General features: G+C 43.7%; 1 protein-coding gene across 2 annotated transcripts in view; it reads left to right on the top strand.

The window, feature by feature from the left end:
- Rrn3 (RRN3 homolog, RNA polymerase I transcription factor) overlaps positions 1–19,291 on the top strand; it is a 35,323-nt gene extending 16,032 nt beyond the window's left edge. Inside the window, exons 10-18 of one of the 2 annotated variants that reach the window (XM_008767458.4) lie at positions 580–672; positions 2,347–2,485; positions 3,620–3,750; positions 9,489–9,619; positions 11,535–11,719; positions 13,978–14,086; positions 15,298–15,450; positions 16,291–16,378; positions 17,698–19,291. In XM_008767458.4, the coding sequence (XP_008765680.1) occupies positions 580–672; positions 2,347–2,485; positions 3,620–3,750; positions 9,489–9,619; positions 11,535–11,719; positions 13,978–14,086; positions 15,298–15,450; positions 16,291–16,378; positions 17,698–17,880 (1,212 nt within the window). In that variant the 3' untranslated portion in view covers positions 17,881–19,291. Of the gene's footprint in view, positions 1–579; positions 673–2,346; positions 2,486–3,619; positions 3,751–9,473; positions 9,620–11,534; positions 11,720–13,977; positions 14,087–15,297; positions 15,451–16,290; positions 16,379–17,697 lie in introns of both variants that reach the window. The other variant, NM_001135846.1, reaches the window with a different exon arrangement.
- The last annotated feature ends 1,209 nt before the right edge of the window (positions 19,292–20,500 follow it).

Raw genomic sequence — 20,500 nt, 5'->3', positions numbered from 1 at the left:
GGATGCATGGATGCATGGAAGCATGGATGGATAGAAGGGTGGATGGACGGACAGATGGAAAAGAACAGCTGAGCCATCTCTCTAGTCCCTGAATTTTGTTTATTGAATCCAAGGCCAGCCTCCTCGTGCCTGCCACATCCTACAATATTCATCTTTTCTTTTCCTTCCTTCCCTTCTTTCTTTTTCTTTTTTTCTTGAAGGGAGTCTCTATAGTTCCTGGTAGCTTTGAATTGTAGATTCTCTTGTCTCAATCTCCTGAGTGTTGGGATTATGTTGTATTCTATCACATGCTGACAAAACACTGTTGTAGTGCTTTATAAGATGCTGATGGAGCCCTTTAAAATAAGTGCAGTAAGCCTGGTGCAGCGGCTCTGACCTTTAACCCCAGCACTCAGGCTGCAGAGGCATCTCTCTGAGTTGGAGACCAGTGTGGTCTACAAAGTGAGTTCCAGGACAGCCTGGGCTGTGTGGGGAGACTCTGTCTGGAAAGACAAACAATAGAAAGTGTATTTAGTAGGGTAATTTTCAGCTGCAAATAGCGACATTTTTAAATGCTTTCACTTATTTTTCATGATCCAGGTGAGTGTGTCGCGGCAGGATATTGACGATGCTGAAGAGACAGCAGCTCAGACTTATGGTGGGACAGACGCCGCAGAAGGACTGTTTAATATGGTCAGCATCTCTTTGCTTTGGCATTGATGGTTACATTTCTTTGTTTTAATCTTGTATTTTGATTCTTGTCCTTGTTAGCATTTCTTCTAACAGAAGCTTACTTTGGAGCTTTATCACTTCAGAGTGTGGAAAGACAGCTACTGGCTTAGCTTTTTTCAAGGATTTCAGTTAGAATAGTGGAGGGGCTGAAGGATAGCAGTGCAGGCGGAGTGCTTGTCTTGTGTGTATAAGGACCTTAGTTTGACCCCTAGACCCCAGATAAAAATGTTGGGTATAGTGACATGTGCTCAGAATCCTAGCACCAGTGAGGCACAGACAGAAAGACCTCTGGTGTGGCAGTTGGGCCAGTCTAGAATAAGTGGTGACCTCTAGCTTAATGAGAGACTGTTCAGAGGTGGATGGCAGTCCCAAGGAAGATGAGACTAAACAACCTGTGTGCCTGCACACGTCCTTGTGGTAAATACACAAAGAGTTTGACAAACTTGTAAATACCTTCTTAAATGAGTCTGTTGTTGGGATTACAGGTAAATAACATGCCTGGTGCTGGCATGTTTTTTACTGCCTATATAAGATGCTAATGGAGCCTTTTAAGATAAGTGCAGTAACCTTATCTTATGTCTAAGGTTTTAAGTTTGTTTTTGGTGAAATTTGTCACTTTCATTCATCAAATATTTTTCGTTGTTTCTGTAAACCACAAGCATCTGAGGAAACAGCAAGCACAAAATGTCCCAGTTTAGTTTTTATTTTAAAATTTATGTTCAATGGTGTTTTCTCTGCATGTCTGTGTGAGGGTGTCAGAAACTGCTGTGGCCTGGAGTGAGGTGTCATGTGGAATAGAACCCAGGTCCTCTGGAAGAGCAGCTAGTACTCTTTTAACAGCTAAGCCATCTCTCTGGGGCCTAGTTCCTATGTTTTGCCTTAAAGTCGTCATTCTTTAATTGGGACAATGTATACTGTAGAGGTTAACTGACCAAAGTTTGAGCTGAATTGAGGTACTGTTGAATCCAGGCATCAGGGTGCAAGAAAGCTGGGAGGAAACTAAGTGAGAGCCTGTTTTCTGGATGGAGCAGGTAGTAGCACACATGTGTGCCATGGGGAGAATAGGCCAGAGGTCAATTTTTTGGGGTCCATTTTCTTCTCCCATGTAGATTCTGGAGATGAGACAGACTATGATCACTAGCAAACCCCTTCACTCATTAGGAATCCCTGTGGCTCTGTGCCACCTTTGAATTCTGGACATTGGTTCTGAGTCTGTGACTGCAGAGGCTGTGTGTTCTTGGCAGACCACACAATAGCTTTAAGACGCCTACCCAGATCTGGGAAAGGTGACCAGCACTGCAGAGCCAGGCATGGGAATGTGTTGTTGGCATAGCCAGTTCTGTCTGGGTCTTCCTGAGAGTCAGGGCTGGGGATACATATATGCTTAGTCTGCATGAGGATCCAGTCCCAGTCCCTCCCTCTCACACTCCCCCCCCCCCCAAAAAAAAAAGAGAGAGAGAGACTAGACTGGTGTTTATTTAAAATTCGGTATCTGACTGATCGACATTTCTGCTTGAGAGTCTGGGACAGTGTGTGTGTTTTCTCATCTTTTAGAAGAAATAGTCGCCTGTGTCAGTTTCCCCAGACATTAAGGATTCTGTGACTTTTATAATGTCGGTTTCCACTTGCTCAAAGGATGAAGATGAGGAAACTGACCCTGAGAAGAAAGCTGAGCAGGAGCGGCCTGGCCGGATGGCTCATCCCACTGCAGAGCGCCTGGACATCCTGCTGTCCTTGCTGCTCTCCTACATTGACGATGTCTGCCATGTGCAAGGTAACCACCAGGGTACCCTAGAGTTGGTCCAAACCCTGAGGATGAGATAAAGGGCCAGGTCCATCACCTCTGTGCCAGTGTCACACAGTTTGAAAATGGAGGCAGTGGGGTTAAGACTTCAGTATTTGTAGTAAACTTCAAAGCCCATGCATGATGTTCTCAGTGTTGGGCTAATGGAGTTTGGATGACTTTAGAAGAAATCCCCTGTATTTGAGATGCTCAGGAAGTTTAGTGGTGTACTGACCATCTTAGCATGATGCCTGTATTCATGATGGCAGGTGTTTTCATTATACCCAGTCTCAGGACTTCAACTTTACAGAGCAAACCAGTCCTCAGGACACAACTTCATGTCCACGCACTCTTCTGTGGTTTAAGAATGGGTTTATTAGCAAGGCTTGGTGGCACAAGGGAGTTAGAGGTAGATGGATCCCTGAGTTAGAGACCCAAGTCTTGGGACAGGTGTGGATACATAGAGAAGCCCTGTCTCAAAAACCAAAAAAGAAAAAAAAAAAAAAAGGAATGCGTTTAATCAGCATAGAAGTTGTGGACATAGTAGTCCATATCTGTAGTCTCAGACTCTGGGAGGTAGAGGCAGGAGGAATATGAGTTCAAGATCAGCGTTTTCTACATAGAATTGCAGGCCAGCTTGGACTGCATGAGACTGGCTTCACAGCAGTGTGTGAAGTAAGGCCTTGATTCCTTATCACTTGGATTACACTGAGAGAAGCAGTTTGGAGCCATTGAGATAATTCAGGAGCAAAACTGCTGCCTGCTTAATGCTGGGTTTTGGTTTGGTTTGTATTTGCTTTTTTTGCTTTTTGGCCTTTTCCTTATTTTTTATTCTTGAGCCTCATGGTACAAATGCTGATTTTTTTTTTTTTTTTTTTTTTTTTGTTGGTTGGTTAGTTTGGTTTTTCAAGAGAAAGTTTCTCTATGTAACAGCCTTAGTTATCCTGGAATTAATTTGGTAGACGAGGCTGGCTGTGAACTCAGAGAGATTCACCTGCCTCTGCCTCTGCCTCCTGTGTGCTGGTGTTAAAGGCATGCACTTCACTGCTTTCAGATGCTGATTCTTAATGGTGTTGTGTTTCTTTGAAAGTGTTTATGAAATTAAAATTAAAATTTTCTCTGTAGGTAAAATTGATAACAATAAAACAAAGGATTTATATCGTGATCTGATATCTATCTTTGACAAACTTGTGTTGCCCACACATGCCTCCTGCCATGTACAGTTCTTCATGTTTTTCCTTTGCAGCTTCAAATTGGTAAGTAAAATGGCGTTGCCATGATGATTGATTGATCGATTGATTGGTTGGTTGGTTGATTGATTGATTGGCTAGCTGGGAACTCAAGAGATCTGCCTGCCTTTACCTTATTTGTTTATTATATAGAGGGCATCAGATCCCATTACAGATGGTTGTGAGCATCCCATGTGGTTGCTGGGGTTTGAACTCAGGACCTTGGGAAGAGATGCCTTTACCTTATGAGTACTGGAATTAGAGGCGTGTGCTACCAGGCTCAACTAAAAATTTATTATTATTTTTTAAAAGTATGTGTACCTATGTGTGTCTGTGTGTGGTTATGTGTGTTGTGTGAGTATTGGTACTGATAGCATTTAGAAGAGGGCATCCCCTAGAGCTGAACTTTGGTATTCTGGAGCAGTATGGGCTCCTAATCCCCATCCCATCCCATCTTTCTAGCCCCTGTTTTATTATTTTATTCCACATTTTCCCCCTTAAAAACTGGAAGACAGTAAAGGTGGTCACTACATGGTGCCTTTCCCCTTCTGGTGGCACTGGGGCTTAAATCCAGCTCTTGTAAGGGAAGCAAGCAAGTTCTCTACCAAGCAAGCTATCCTTGGCTCCCAACCCTGAAGATATTTGTGGGATTTTTTTTTTTTTTTTTTTTTTTTTTTTTGGTTCTTTTTTTCGGAGCTGGGGACCGATTGTAGGATATTTTTAAAGGCAGAGTCTCCGTATAGCCCTGGCTGTCCTGGAGCTAGAGATATAGACCAGACTGGTATCAAACTCAGAGAGACCTGCCTGCCTCTGCGTCCTAAGGACTGATTGTTACAGGTGTGCTCCATTACCCCTGGCCTGGGGCATTATTTCTTTTATCCTCTTACAGCATTGAGAGCCACCTGAGGTGGGTACGAGGAATCAAGCACTTGTCTTTGAAAAGAGCAGCAAACCCTCTTAGCTGCTGAGCCTTCTCTCCAGCCCCACTGCCTTCATTTTCAAACTGTGTGACACTGGCACAGAAGGTGATGTGTCTGACCCTTTATCTCAGAGAGAGGGGGTTGTGGCGGGGGAGAGAACTTGTGTACATTCTTGGACCTTCTGCAGTGTTCACAGAGAGAGGTCAGAGGTCACCCGAGGAAGTTCTCTTCTACTGCTTGGGTACCAGGGATCAAGCATAGTGACCTATCTTTTAGTCCCTTAGCCAAACTTCCTAACCCAGAGTTTTATAACTGTAGGTTTGGGCTTTCTCCTTTTAGGAAAATAGAAATCAAAGCCACGAGAAGTTCCCCAGCCCTATTTTGGCCGCACCTATCTTACAGAGTCAACAACAATGCAGAGAAAATTGGTCCCAAAGCTAACTTCAGTCTTAACCTGAGTACTCCTGGTTTTAGAGAACAGTCTTATGCCTTTTGCTAGTAAGCCCATAGGCAATTATTCCTTTCTGTAAGTTTGCATCTGCATGGCTGAGATCAGGGCTATGAACAAAGAGGATACTTTGTGTTCATAGCAAGGACCCCTGGGCAGCTCTAGGGAATGTGGACAAGTTCTGGTTTTCAGGTTTAGCTTAGCATCCAAATTACTCAGTCTTTTTTTGTTTGTTTGTTGTTTGTTTGATTTTTTTGAGATAGGATCTTACTACGTATCCCCGACTGGCCTGGAACTTGCTGAGTAGTCCAGCTGACCTTGTACTTGCAGAGCTTTTCCGATGTGCAGGTCACAAAGCTCTCCCTCAGACCTACATTCAGTCTGTGTGTGTGTGTGTGTGTGTGTGTGTGTGTGTGTGTGTGTGTGATTTTATTTTTTTAATTATATATATGGGTATTTGGCCTGCATATCCTTCTGTGTACCACTTGCATGTCTGGTGTCCTCAGAGGCCAGAAGAAGAGGGCACTGGATCCCCTGAGACTGCACTCAGAGGATTGTGAGCTTCCGTGTAGGTGCTCCTAAGTTCTGTGCAAGAGCAGCAAGTGCTCTTAGCTGCCGAGTTGTCCTTCTAGCTCTGCAGTGACTTGTAAAATTAAATGTGACATTTATTAGGTTTGTGTGTCTTGTTTCTGGTTGTTGCTTGTGGTGGTGGGGTGTGTGTGTGTGTGTGTGTGTGTGTGTGTGTGTGTGATCATGTATGCACCTTACCATTATACACCTCTAGAGGTAAAAGAAGAGCGTTTGTGAGTGTGTTCCCTCCTTTTATTGTATGAATCCCAACTTCAGACTTGGTTATCAGGAACTCACACTTTGATTTGATGGCCACCTCTATTTGAGACCCATTGTATCATTTTTCACCTGGGATACTTTTTTAGTTTTAAGAGGTAGGGTTTCTTCTTTTTTTTTTTTTTTTTGTTTTTAATTAAAAAATACAATATATTCTGATCATGGTTTCCTAAACCTTATATCCCAGGTCCTCTCCATCCTTTCAACTCAAGGTCTTTCTTTCTTTCTTTCTCTCTTTGAGAAAACAAACAGGCAACAACAACAACAAAAACCCCACAAATAATAAGAACAATAGAAATAGTAGTACATAAAAAAGAGAAACAATAAGAAATGGTAGACAGACACACACACACAAACAAGATGTATAAAAACAGAATCAGAAACCTTAATATGCAAACAAAACTAAGAAAGATTTTGTATTGGCGATCTACTCCTGGGCATGGGGCATGCCCTTAAGTATGGTTTGAAAGGCCTTTGAGAAACCGATTTTTCCTTAATAAGGGGGAGTTGGAGATAGCTTTTCTTTCTGCCTGCTCTTCTACATAGTTACTGAGCCCCTGAGGGAAGGATTTGATGGAGACAGCCCATTTAGAACGGAGTGCTCCAAAGCCTCTTCAGTCTCTGCAGTGTCCAAACGTGGGTCTCTCTGTGTATTCCCATCTTCCTGCAGGAAGACGCTTCTCATGATGGATGAGCAAGACACCAATCAATAAGTATAGCAGAATGTTATTAAGAATCATTTTAGGGCTTCGTCTTCTAGCCAAACAGTAGTATTTGGGTTTTTGTTAACTCTATGGTCTATCCAATCTCGGCTTCTTACAAATATGTATATAGTTTTAGATGTTTCTATTGGAGTAGGTTTCTATATGACCCTTCAAATGGCCCACAGAGTTAGTTGTTCCTCCTTTACCCTTCTTCACTTCCTCCCTCCCTTCTTCCCTCCCTCCCTCTCTCCAATGAATCCTCTCATTCCTGTCTCCTCCCTGTCTCTCTCTAACTATACATTCTATTTTCTCCACCATGGGAAATCCTCCCATCCCTCCTACTTTATTCCTATATATCTAACCTCTTTATACTAATGCTTCGATAGGCACATAGGATTTTATCTTTGGGTTTGAGTTATGACTCTTAGGATGATTTTTTTCCTAGCTCCATCAATTTACCTGCAGATTCAAATATCTAATTAATTATTTATTTTCTCTCTTTCACAGTTGAATTGTGTGATTTGTTTTGTAAATGTATCTCTTTATTCATTCACCTACTGTGAATGACATCTAAGCTGTTTCTAGTTCTAGCTATTATGAACAGAGTGGCAGTGAACATGGATGATCAGAGTGTCTCTGTAGTAGGATAGAGTCCTTGGGTAGATGCCCAAGAGTGAGGTAGATCTATTTCCAGCTTTCTGAGGAACTACCACACTCTTTTCCATACCGGCTGTAAAATTTGTACTCCTTCGGCCGTGGATGAGTGTTTTCCTGAGGTGCCTGCACCCTTGCCAGTATGAGCTGTCCTTTGTCTTACTAATTTCAGCCATTCTGACTAGTGTGGAATGAAATCTCAGAGTAGTTTTGACTTGCATTTCCTTGATGACTAAGGATCCCTGAATGTTTCTCTAAGTGCTTCTCAGCCATTTGTGTCACATCTTTTGAGAACTCTGTTTAATTATGTGCTCCATTTTTAAACTGGGTTGTTTTCTTGATGTCCAGGTTTCGGTTTTTGTTTTTATTTTTGTTTTTAAGTTCTTTATGTATTTTAGATATTAACTTTTTCAGATGTGTAATTGGTGTAAGTTCTTTTCCCATTCTGTAGTTTTACATGTTGTCTGAACGACAGTGTCCTTTGCTGCACATGAGGTTTTTAATTCCATGAGGCCCCACTTACTGTTTTTAGTGCCTGTGCTATCAGTTTCTGTCTCAGCAAGTCTTCTCCTGTGCCAATGAGTTCAAGGCTATCCCCCACTTTCTCTTCTCTTGTATTCAGGTATAGTTGAGTTTTGTGCAGGGGGACTAATTGGGATCTATTTAAATTCTTCTACATGTAGCCATCCAGTTTGAATTTACTAGCATAATTTGTTGAAGATGCTCTTTTTTCTAGTATATATTTCTAGCTTTTTTTTTTGTCAAAAATCAGCTGTCCATAGGTGTGTGGACTAATGTCTAGGTCTTTGATTTGATTTCATTGATAAATATTTGTTGCCAATGCCATGCAATTTTTATTAGCATAGCTTGGTGGTCCCCTGAGATTGGGGATAGGGTGCCTCTTGTAGTTCTTTTATTGTTCAGGTTCGTGTTAACCATCTTCGTGTGTGTGTGTTTCCGTGTGAAGCTGGACGTTCCCTTGTAGGCTCTGTGGAGAGTTGTATCGGATCGCTAAACTGCTTTTTGTAGAAGTGCTGTTTTTACTAAATTCATCCTTCTGATCTGTGAGCATGGGAGATTGTTCCGTCTTCTAGTATTTTCTTCAGTGTCTTAAAAGTTTTTATTATATGAGTTTTCCCCTTGCTTGGTTAGATTTACCCCAAGATTTTTTTCTTTTGGAATTAAAGGCATATGCCTCCACTACTCAGCTTCTTTTGTAACTTTCATGTCTTGAACTGTGGTTATTATTTCATTCCACTATTTGTGTGTTCAAGTCTTCCTTAAGGAATCTGTTCATTAAGGTCCTTGAACACATGCACACTTGCTATTTTAAGGCCCTTGTGTACTGCCTTCCCCAGGGCCTGCTACAGCAGGGTCACTGGGTTCTGCTGGAGGCAGGTTGTTTTGGGTGTTAAAGGTTGCTCTTGCACTGCTGTCTGGGTGTTCTGCTCCTTGGTCTCTGCTGTCCTCTCCGGATCTTCTGGAGGTGATGGATTGTCTGATAGTGAGTGCCTGTGGAGGTACGTGTGGAGTACAGAGAAAGGAATCGAGAGATGGGCTGTGAGAAGGCTGAGTGAGGGTCCACAGGGGATCCTGGACGTAGGTCACATCATGCCACAGAATTGAAGAGAGACAGGGATGACATGTTTAGGGGTGGGCCTGGGTCTGGACTAAGAGTTAGAGGGTGAGAATGGAGAGATCTTAATGGAGGACAGTGTTGAGTCCCTGTCCAGAGCTCTTGGGGACCTTTGGGATAGAAAGTGTTTCTAGGTATGAGGACTAATGTGAAGGACTAAGGATGGGCTAGACGGGGGTGGTGTGCTGAGGGGTCCACAGGGAGAAGCAGAGCTGCATCTGGAGTAAGTGGAGGAAGAAGAGCCCTGCAGGTATCCTGCTAGGGTCGGGGGCGAGGCTGGGGGTGAGGCTGGGGGTGAGGCTGGGGACGGAGGCTGTAGTAGAGGTTGAGAAGAACACAACTTGAGTCCCAGCCCAGCAGCTGAGTCCTGGTGTTTCTAGTGTTAGTAACTAACACAGCCACGGGGTGGCAGAGAGCGGACTCTGCTGGGTTTTGCTTTTAAATAAGAACCATGACTGCTCTTTTGAGTTTAGCAGTGTTAGGTGACGCCTTCAGGGTGCTAAGAGCCAGAATATCTTCAATTAGAAAGATCAAGCCAGCAGTCTCTCTTGTTACAGGGGTTTGCAGAAGCATTTTTGGAACATCTCTGGAAAAAGTTGCAGGATCCAAATAACCCTGTCATCATCAGGCAAGCTGCTGCAAATTACATTGGAAGCTTTTTGGCAAGAGCTAAATTTATTCCTCTTATGTAAGTGACCTAACTTTCTAAATGCCTTTGTTTGTTGTTGTTTTAAGATTTATTTATTTATTTATTTTACGGGAGTATACCGTTGCTCTCTCCAGATACAACAGAAGAGGGCATCAGATCCCTTGGTTTCTGGGAATTGAACTCTGAACCTTTGGAAGAGCAGTGGTGCCATTAACCTTTGAGCTATCTCTTCATCTCTCTCTAAAACTCCTCTTAACGTTTGCTCTAGGAAGATTATAGTATTTTCTTTCTTTTTTTTTTTTTTTTGTTTTTTTTTTTTTTTGTTTTTTTTAATTTTTTTTTATTTTTTATTTTTTTATTAACTTGAGTATTTCTTATATACATTTCAAGTGTTATTCCCTTTCCCGGTTTCCGGGCAAAATCCCCCTCCCCCCTCCCCTTCCTTATGGGTGTTCCCCTCCCAACCCTCCCCCCATTGCCGCCCTCCCCCCATAGTCTAGTTCACTGGGGGTTCAGTCTTAGCAGGACCCAGGGCTTCCCCTTCCACTGGTGCTCTTACTAGGATATTCATTGCTACCTATGGGGTCAGAGTCCAGGGTCAGTCCATGTATAGTCTTTAGGTAGTGGCTTAGTCCCTGGAAGCTCGGGTTGCTTGACATTGTTGTACTTTTGGGGTCGCGAGCCCCTTCAAGCTCTTCCAGTTCTTTCTCTGATTCCTTCAACGGGGGACCTATTCTCAGCTCAGTGGTTTGCTGCTGGCATTCGCCTCTGTATTTGCTGTATTCTGGCTGTGTCTCTCAGGAGCGATCTACATCCGGTTCCTGTAGGCCTGCACTTCTTTGCTTTGTCCATCTTCTCTAATTGGGTGGCTGTATATGTGTGGGCCACATGTGGGGCAGGCTCTGAATGGGTGTTCCTTCAGTCTCTGTTTTAATCTTTGCCTCTCCCTTCCCAGCCAAGGGTATTCTTTTTCCTCATTTAATAGTATTTTCTTAAGTCAAAGAAATAGGCCTTATTTTTTAGTCTGTCTTTGTAAAGCAAGGGGGAAATTTGTTCACTACAATGCCAGATGTCTTTATTTCTAAGAAGCAGCTTGAGAAGGGGAGCCCTACATTTTGGATAAGAAGACGTACATGAGGCTTTAGAAAGTGTGTGTTCATGAGTTGTCCCTGAAAGCCTGTCTGTCGTGTTCATGGAGAACATGGTGGTGCAGATTGTTTTGATTCTTTTTGTAGGTTTGTCATTTTTCACTTGCTTTCCGAGTCACATGTGTCTGTTTGACCTGAGGAAAACCCTTTTTAAGGTAATTAGGTGTGGCATGGAGGCCAGTTTCTTCAGGGGGCTCCAGAAACTATCTTTCAGCAGAGATGCTGTTAACCCATCCCCCAGTCAACTGAAAGTCTGTGATTCCAGTTTTTGAGTCCAGGCCAGAAGAAGTTGTGATTCTTAGCCACACACATGCCCATTGGGTTGGAACCGATCCAGGAAGCCTGAGCTGGGTTGGAGACACTTGCTAAAATTTGGCCTCAGTTTAAAATTGGAAGGAATCCTTCAATCCCAGCACTTGGGAGGCAAAGGCAGGTGGAACTCTGAGGTCAAGGTCAGCCTGGTCAACAGAGTGAGTTCCAGGACAGCCAGGGCTACACAGAGAAACCCTGTCTCAAAACGAATGAAAAACCACAACAAAAAATTGGAAGGCAGCTTCCTACAACCATCCTTTTCCTTTTGATTCTGTTTTTGTTTTGTTTTCTTTATTATTATTTTATTGATTTATTTCTTTTTTGTGATGGGGATGGACCCCGAGACCTCATGCATGTTAAGTAATTGCCTACCAGTAAGCTACATGTCAGCCCATAGGTAGTACTTGAGCCTTCTTATAGTGGGTACTGAAAGACGTGTGTGTTTCTGCCTCTAGCTTTCTGATCAAATCAGTAACCCTTTTTTCTCTTTCTAGCACTGTGAAGTCATGCCTGGATCTTTTGGTTAACTGGCTGCACCTGTACCTTAATAGCCAGGATTCGGGAACAAAGGCTTTTTGTGATGTTGCACTCCATGGACCATTTTATTCAGCCTGCCAAGCTGTGTTCTACACTGTTGTTTTTAGACACAAGCAACTTTTGAGTGGCAACCTGAAGGAAGGTCAGCTGTGTGGCTCGGGCTGGGCTTTCTTGTTGTATTTACACCTTGGAGTGTTGTCTTCCAGGCCTGGGATCTCAGGACCTGAAAGAATGGGTGGAGTATAGTCTAAAGGAGACAACCTTACTTCAGTTTCAGTGTACTTTTATTTATACTGGAATGTAGCACAGAGATCAGTGAACTTAGGAGGGTTGCTTGGATCACATGACCAAGAAAACATGTAAATAAATGCTAATAAGTGCTTGCTAAACATTAACAGACAGCCCTTTTCCAGAACTTTCTCAAGACAAACCAATCTAAATACAATTGCTTGGCACGTACCATAGTGTGTGCATATCTGGGAAACAAAAGCAAGGCATAAAGCCATATCCAGATTCATGGTACACCGACCAGATGATATCTTACAAATTGAATGTAAATGTTTGTCACAGGCTGCACAGAATTATCTCCAAGCAATTCAGGGAACAAAATCTCCCTGAAGTAAAAGGCCCTCTGCCTTTTTACCTGGAGCCTCTCACAGTCCCCCAAGGCATTGTTCTCTGTGGATCGTTCTGTTGATAGCATTCATGATTATTTTTAAATGTGTGAGGGACTTGGAGGCAAGGGGTGGGGGTGGGGTGGGGTGTTACCACAAGAGTATCTGTGATGTGATGTCGTGGACCTGGAACAGCGTTCTAGGCTCACTTTAAGAATAAACAATTTTCATTTTTCCCACTGCCGTTTATGGGTTGTTTGGCTGGCTGCTAGAGAGTGCTGCCCTCGGAGCTAGAGCAAGCATCTTTGACTCCCTCATTTGAGTTCTTCCTGTTGCACTTCCTGTAGCCTTGCTTTGCCTCAGAACAACATTCCTCCTAGGCCAGTGGTTCTTAATCTTAAAGCTATGACCCTCAGCCACGAAATACTTTCATTATTACTTCATAACTGTAATTTTGCTAGTTATGAACTTTAAATATCTGTGTTTTCTGACAGTCTTAGGGTGGCTCTTGTGGAAGGTTCATTCAAACCCTCTACAGGGTCATGACCCACAGGTTGAGAACCATTGTCCTAGGCTTTATCACATGGCTGTAGTTTTCTGAAGTCCCAGGGCCATGTATGGGTTAGGGGTGTACCTGTGTGTGCATGCACATGGACTCATGCATGTAGGCTCTTGTGTGTGTGTGTGTGTGTGTGTGTGTGTGTGTGTGTGTGTGTGTGAGAGAGAGAGAGAGACAGAGAGAGACAGAGAGAGAGAGACTATGTCTATTTGTGTCTGTGATTGTGTATTTATGTGTGTGCTACCTTGCCTAAGCCTCCCAAGGGCTGAGATTATAGTTGTGTGCCATACCTGGCTTTGTTTTTGTGATTTTTTAAATATATTCACACACATATAAATATATATACATATATATTATTTATAATATACTTTATTTATCTATATTAGGTTTATTAACTTTATTTTATGTGTATGGATGTTTTGCTTGCATGTATGTCTGTGCATCATGTGCGTGCCTGGTGCCCATGGAGGGGATCAGATCCCTGGAATTGAAGCCACAGATAGTACTGAGGTTGGAATTCAGTCTTGGTCTTCTACAAGAGCAATTAAGTGCTCATAACTACTGGGCAATCTCTCCATTCTCTGTGTAATTTTAAGTTGGTAATTTTAATTACTAACTTAATTGGTAATTAAGAAAATAGACGTGAATTGGTCACTTGGTTGGAGATAATAGATGTATCTGCATTTTATTTAAAAATACTTTTTGAGGCGATTTCACTATGGAGCTCAGATTGGCTTCAATTATCCTTCTACCTCAGCCTGGGCTAGGGTTCCTCTGTAGGAGGGAATTGATTAGCTCTGAGTGAAAGGTTTAAGTTAGGGCGACTGGGGGAGCGGGAGGAAATAAAGTCGGTAATAATCAACCTTCAAATGGTGCTGGGCTGCACTACTAAGAAGACACACGAGCTGGACAGTCTCTTGGTGCCTGTTAGTTGAACTTCTGTGGCCTCTCTCCTGTGTGCACTCAGTCTGCTTTAAGCTCCTTTACCCAGTAGGAACTTGTTTCTTCAGAAAAGTTGTACTGGATGCCAGCAGTTGGCTTGAACTTTATTCCTGTATCTCTGCCAGTAACTTGTTGATAGTATCTTTATTTTGGGGTGTGGTGTACTGGGGCATAAGCCCATCCTAAGCATGTGCCCTTCCACAGAGCCCTTAAATTGTTTTTTTAATATATGTAATAATTTGTGCTTTTAAAGGTATCTTAACCCCTCCCCTCTTTTAATCAAAGGTCTACGGTATCTTCAGAGTCTAAATTTTGAACGCATTGTGCTGAGCCAGCTGAACCCACTGAAGATCTGCCTGCCACGTGTGGTTAATTTCTTTGCTGCCATAACAAAGTGAGTTGTTTGCATTTTCCTTTATGGACGTTTAAAGTCAAGGGGTGGAGCTTGGTGCTGGGTACCATTCGCTCTGGCACTGAGAGTGAATTTCAGTACGTTTTCAAGAGCAACACATAGGAAGAAACCAGTAATGCTGTTCTTGCAAGAGTACTGCAGCCTGGTATTTTACTCTTTAGTGACACTGGAGTCTTGCTTTTATCCAGAGCAGCCTAAGCACTCTAATACTTAATGGACGAACTAATACTAAACAGGTGAGCTAGTGCACTGCCAGGTATAAGTAAGCTATAGATCCTCAGTTTCAGGGAGACACGCATTAGTAACAGAACAAACTGGAGGAGACCTTGATAGTTGAAGGTTAGGATAACTGAGTATGGCTCCCAGGAAGCACTCGACAGTGGTAAAGTTTCTGAATGAACAACAAAAACACAAATTCCAAATGAAGCGGTAACAAGTCTGAGGTGTTCTGGAAAGGGCATGGCATGTCCTCATCCCAGCTAGGTTCTGAGCACAGGGCTCTGCGCTCGCTCAGACTCGGGCACAGCATGGCATGGGTCGTAGATTTCACTGTGTGTATACACACGTTTTCTCTCCTATAGAAATGCAGTGGGGGAACACAAAGGCTGAGCTCTCCCCTGCCGTCACTCTCCGGCATGTAACCATGGGGTCAGTGCATCTTTGGGTTGTCTGGTGCTGCCCTTTTTGATTTTCATTGATGCTGACTTGAATTTCATGAAAAATTTTTAAGTGAGTTTTTGCTTAAGAGCAGCAATGCCAGCCAGTGAGCCCAACCTTAGGCTGAAGTTAAAAGTATGCGCTGTACCTGGCTTCTTGTTGTTGTTGTTGCTCGTTTATTTATGTCTGTGTGTTTTGTTGTTATTTTGAGATGAGGTCTCACTGTGTAGGTCTGGCCGTCCTTTAACTTACCATGTAGACCTCAAGCTCACAGAGACTCCCCTGCCTCTACTGGAATAAAGTTGTGTGCCACCATGCCTGGTTGTACCTGACTTCCCTTCCCCCAAATATACACGAGTGTTTTGCCCTCGTGTAGCTCTGTGCAGCACCTTCGTGCCTGAGCATCCTAAGTGGTCCTGTTCTTGTTGCCCTCATATCCAGCAGTATCTGCATTTCAGCCGTGATCTCTACATCATGGCCCCCAGGCCTGAGCCCACCGTGGTGATGCTTCATCTGCTTTGTTATGTGTCCCACAGTAAATACCAGCTTGTGTTCTGCTACACCATCATGGAGAGGAACAATCGCCAGATGCTCCCTGTTATTCGAAGTACAGCTGGTGGAGACTCTGTGCAGACCTGCACCAACCCATTGGACACTTTCTTTCCCTTTGACCCTTGTATGCTTAAGAGGTAGGTTCTCCTTCCTCTTCCCACGGCTGGGATTGAGAGTTGCTCTGTACTCGGTGGGCTTGCTGTTCATTTGGGTGACGGTGCAGTGTGGCTGCCAATGGCCCCAGACGGCTTCACAAGCACACCGTACTGTGCTCATGCTTTTCTGAGGTGGGTGGGGTGGGAGGGTACTAAGGCCTTTTGACTTTTTCTTTTTAAACTGCTTTGTTTAAATGGATTAGTCTGGGGGAGGAGGGGTGAGTGAATCCAGGTTTCTAGGACAGAGCGGGTACGGAGAGCTTTTGGCCTTCTAGGTTTCTGTCAACATTATCTTTCCTTTAGAGACTGAGACCTATCCCAGTGCTTGTGATTTATCTAGATAGTTTTGGGGAAACACCTAGTCATTCTTGATGTTTGTATGTTTTTGCTAACTGCAGTTCCTTTCCTTTTTTTTTTCTTTTCTCACATTTTTGTTTTGTTAGTGTTTTGCCTGCATGTATGTGTACTATACCAAGTGCTTTTAATGACTGAGGCATCTCTCTAGCCCTTGACAGTTTGTAGGCCACTTCTCATGGTCCCTAAGTGTTAACAGGTTCCCGTAGGAGTTCCACAATATCAGTCTGTACATGTGATAATTTGTTCATCACTGAGTGGACCAGAAACAGTTTCTCTTGAAATCTGAAAGACAAGATATAATCACTCACCTGCATAATGGGGGTCCTAATGATGCAGCCTCAGGATTCACCACACTTTCCTTGTCAACTGTAGCCTTTACTTCCTGCTTTGATGTGTGTCTGAGAAGAGAACCAGGGTGTTGGAATTTTGGGCTACACATTGACTTTGAAATGCCATCCTTGGCAGGTCAAAGAAGTTCATCGATCCTGTCTATCAGGCTTGGGAAGACATGAGTGATGAAGAGCTGCAGGAGCTTAGGAAACCCACTAGAAAGGTAAGGCTGGAGCGGAAGGGGCACTGCTAAGAGTCTCCTTCAGTCTCAGGCCACAGTGCGTATGGTGCTTGCCGCTTGAGTCAAAGCCCAGGTTGTGTTTTTAGTGATAGAGAGGATGTGTGGAGTTCTGTCTCATTTATTTCTATCACAGTGGTTTCATGCGGCCCCAGGCCTTCCCTCTATCCTCACTCAGTGCTATGCACCATCATACGAGACCACTCTTCTTTTCTGTATGTGTTTGTGTGTATGTGTGTGAGATCAGTTGCATACATTTGTATGGAGACCACCAGACGCCTGGGTGTTGGTCTTAGGAAGTAGTCAGCTTATTTTCTCAGACAGGATCTTTCATCAGTCTATGCCTGACTGAGTTTCCCTGCGTCAGCCTAGCCAGTGAATCCAGGCAACCACCTGTCTGACTCCTTAAGGCCAAGGTTCCAAGTATGCGTGTACCTGGCTTTTATTTTATTTTTAATAATTAGTTTGAGTATTTGTTTTTTGGGGGGAACAAAGTTTTTCTTTGTAGCTCTGGTTGTCCCGGAACTGTAGACCAGGTTGGCCTTGCACTCGGATACCCAACTGCCTGTGCCTCCCAAGCACTGGGATTAAAGGTACTCAGCACCACCCAGCTTTATTTTCTTTTAAATAATCAGGTACTTTCTATAATGACTTTGGGAGGTAGAATTGGATGGAAATGAGCTTGCTTTCAGCTTCAATGTGGTTTAGTGGTGGAGTACTTGATTAGCATAAATGAGGCCCTGAGTTCCATCCCAGCCCCAAAGCTGGGTGTGCTGGCTCATGCCTGCCATCTTAAGCACTTGGGAGGATCAGGAGTTTTGAGGCCAGTCTGCTGCACAGTGGGGCCCTGTCTTGGGGTACTCAAGGAAGGAGTTGAGAAGGAGAACAGCTGAAAACAGCTGTGTGGCTGTGTGTAATCCCAGCACAGGGAGACAGGTGCTGGAGGCTTGCTGGGGCTGCAGAGTGAGACCCGGTCTAAAAACAAACCCTATGGAAGATCCCTGGAAAGGGCTGTTCAACCTCCAGTGGTCACAGGTTGAGATCTGAGTTCTTGTTGGGTAGGACTTTGCTGGCTCCACAAACAGAAAGTGATCCTAGCAGAGTTTCACTGTGAGCCACCAAGTACAAATGCCGCAAATGCTTACTGTAGAGGCTGCTCTTGTTTTGGGATCCTCAGGAGTACACAGACTTATATCTTGGGGGTTTGGTTCATCCTTTCACATGTTGGTACAAACTCAGGTTGCCATCCCATGAAAACTTTTCAGACCAACACTGTGATATTCTCATATCTGTTCTCTCTACAGGAGCTAGTGGAGGATGAAGACGATGACTTTTTGAAAGGCGAAGTGCCCCAGAGTGACACAGTGGCTGGCCTTACCCCGAACTCCTTTGACACCCACTTTCGAAGTCCTTCCAGTAGTGTGGGCTCCCCTCCTGTGCTGTTTATGCCAGACCAATCTTCGCTCCTCTCAAGGATCTGTGATTGAGCTACGCTGTTCTCCCCAGGGCACTGTGCCCCACCACTGATCCCGCATTGAACTAGTCTATGCCTCGTGTCCAGCCTCCATGTTGGACTTCAGCCAGCATCTGAAGGGCCCCAGGTTGTGTGTGTTTGCAGTTTGCTCCCTGTGGACATAAGGAAAGATTGAGTGTCATGTGCAATATTTCACAGTGAACAGAGCAATCTGTGCCTACAGCCTTCTAATTGCTGGCTCCATGCTACATCAGCCTCACCTGGCAGGTGGCCTTCTGACAGGTTCCTTTTTGTTAGACCCACAATCACATGACTTTGTTGGTCTTGTTTTGGGGACATATCCTCCAGGATCAGCACTGCCTGTGAATACTTTTAACTGTGTCCTGCTTACAGTGGCATGATGGTTTCCTTTTGACTAGAAGTCTATTTGTGTTGTAGGGTGCATGGGGAGAGGCCAGCCAGAGGTGGGGCTGAACTTTACCAAGGGGACACAAAGGACTGCAGAGAAGCCAGGTGGGCAGAGAGCATTCAGAGAATCACAAAAAGGCACTTATTCAGGATTCCACGTCAGCACAGCTGCAGCAGCCATGGTTCAGGCTGACTGAAGCGGACCTGGGTGTCTGTCAACATTCATTCCACAGTTTGCACAACATGGACTCAAGCCAGAAGAGCTGTCTTATACTAAACAGCCAGCCTTGCTCTGTAGCAGGTGTGTTTGAGGACTGTGGAAGTTGCCTTCCCTTGTATCCTTACATGTAAACTTGTGTATTTGTGAAAATATCCCTTTAAGTATATTTAATTTTTTGCCACTTATATTTATTTAAAGGGAAGTGATATTTTCTTGGTCACAATATTTTTTAATGGAATTCTTCTCAAGGTTTATATACTCCTGTGTAATGAGACTGATGCAGAGCCCTGGATTTTAGTCTGCCTATGAATACCTTTTTGAATCAGGAAAACTTTATTGCTTTAAAAAGCTTTTATAAGAGGCAGGCAAATCCCTGAGTCCCAGGCCAGCTTTGGTGGCAAGTCACTAGGAAACCTCAAGATTCTATATGTCTTTCTTTTACAGTGTAGTCCTGGCTATCCTGGAAATCACTATGTAGCTCAGGCTGGCCTTGAACTCAGAGATCTAGTTGCCTCCAACTCTGGAGTGCAGGGAATTTGCACCACCACTGCCTGGTTCAAGGTTCTTACTTAACTGCTGACAGAAAATGCAATGAAATTGCATCTGTAGATTCTGACGGGATGTCAGGTTTGGACAGTAGCTAGAATGTAGAAGGTATGTTGACAAATAAGCCTCTTGGAGTATAAAGGAGTTTGAGGGGAAAAATCTATTGTGAAAATGAAAGAACAGCCTAGCTCACCTGAGGCCTCCCTGTTCACAGCCAATGCAGGCTTTAATAAAAAGACTCAGCCATGCCTCCATGACTCCTGTGTTGGTTCTTACCCTCCTGCTCCTAAAGGGAGTGAGATGGTTAGCAACAAATGGGCATTGGTTAAGATGTTTCCTGTGCTTTAAACAAATCTGTACGCTTGAGAGAAATTGCATCCTATCTAGCCATGGTTATACACTTTCTCTAATTTCAGCACTTGGAGGCTGAAGCAGGAACATTTTTAAGTTAACATCAGACATATTGTGATGTTTTTAAAAGCTAAAACATTTTTGGAAGAAATTAGTAAGGTCTCCTTGGAAAACAAAGAGAATTTTCTTTTTTGTACTGAGGATGGAAACCAGGGTCTTAACACATAACATGTACCCAGACAAGTCTCTGCCATCTCGAGGGGAGAAGTTTGCAAGCGCTCTGTGGTTTATAGCTGCGTGCTGCTAGTCCATGACTGGAGGACTCTGCATCTTATTTCAGGCTATTGCAGCCTGGGTCCTGAACTTATTGTGTGGTTCCTCAGCTCCCTTATGCCTTCATGTCTGGCTTTAGTATAGTAAACAGGCTATAGGCAGCACTCAGTCCTTGGGATTCTTCCACTGTTTACTAAGTTTCTACCAATGCTTGTTCTCTCTCTGTGTCTCTTTTCTGAGACAAGGTTTTTCTCTATACCTCTGCTGTCCTGTAGCCCAGTCCTCAAACTCAGATCCACCTGCCTCTGCCTCCCAAGCATGTGCCCACCCCCACCTCCCATTTGTTGTTTGTTTTCTTCACAAGCTTAGGATTGACAAGAATTTATACAAGGTAAAATCTTCTGGGAAGAAGAACCTCAACTGAGAAAGTCCCTTTATCAGACAGGTCTGTACCTGTTAGATGGGCCTGTGGGCAAGTCTGTAGAGCATTTTCCTGACTAATGGTTGATGTGGAAGGGCCCAGCCAACCAGGGGAAGTACCGCTCTGGGCAGATGGTCCTGGGTGCTATAAGGAAGCGGGCTGTACAAGCCAGGAGGAAGAAGCCCATGGCAACTGTAAAATGAGACTCCTCTCCAGAATCAAACTTCTGAAACAATAGGTTTTTGTTTTTGTTTTTTTTAAAGAAACTTAATGTGGTACCAGGTGTTTAAAAAAAAAAAAGATTTATTTATATGAGTACACTGTAGCTGTCTTCAGTCACACCAGAAGAGGGCATCAGATCCCATTACAGATGGTTGTGAGCCACCATATGGTTGCTGGGAATTGAATTCAGGA

Source organism: Rattus norvegicus, chromosome 10 (genome assembly GCF_036323735.1).
Source record: "Rattus norvegicus strain BN/NHsdMcwi chromosome 10, GRCr8, whole genome shotgun sequence".
NCBI classification, from domain to species: Eukaryota; Metazoa; Chordata; class Mammalia; order Rodentia; family Muridae; genus Rattus; species Rattus norvegicus.
The sequence above is the reverse complement of the archived record's forward strand: the minus strand, read 5'-3'. Positions and strand labels throughout refer to the sequence as shown.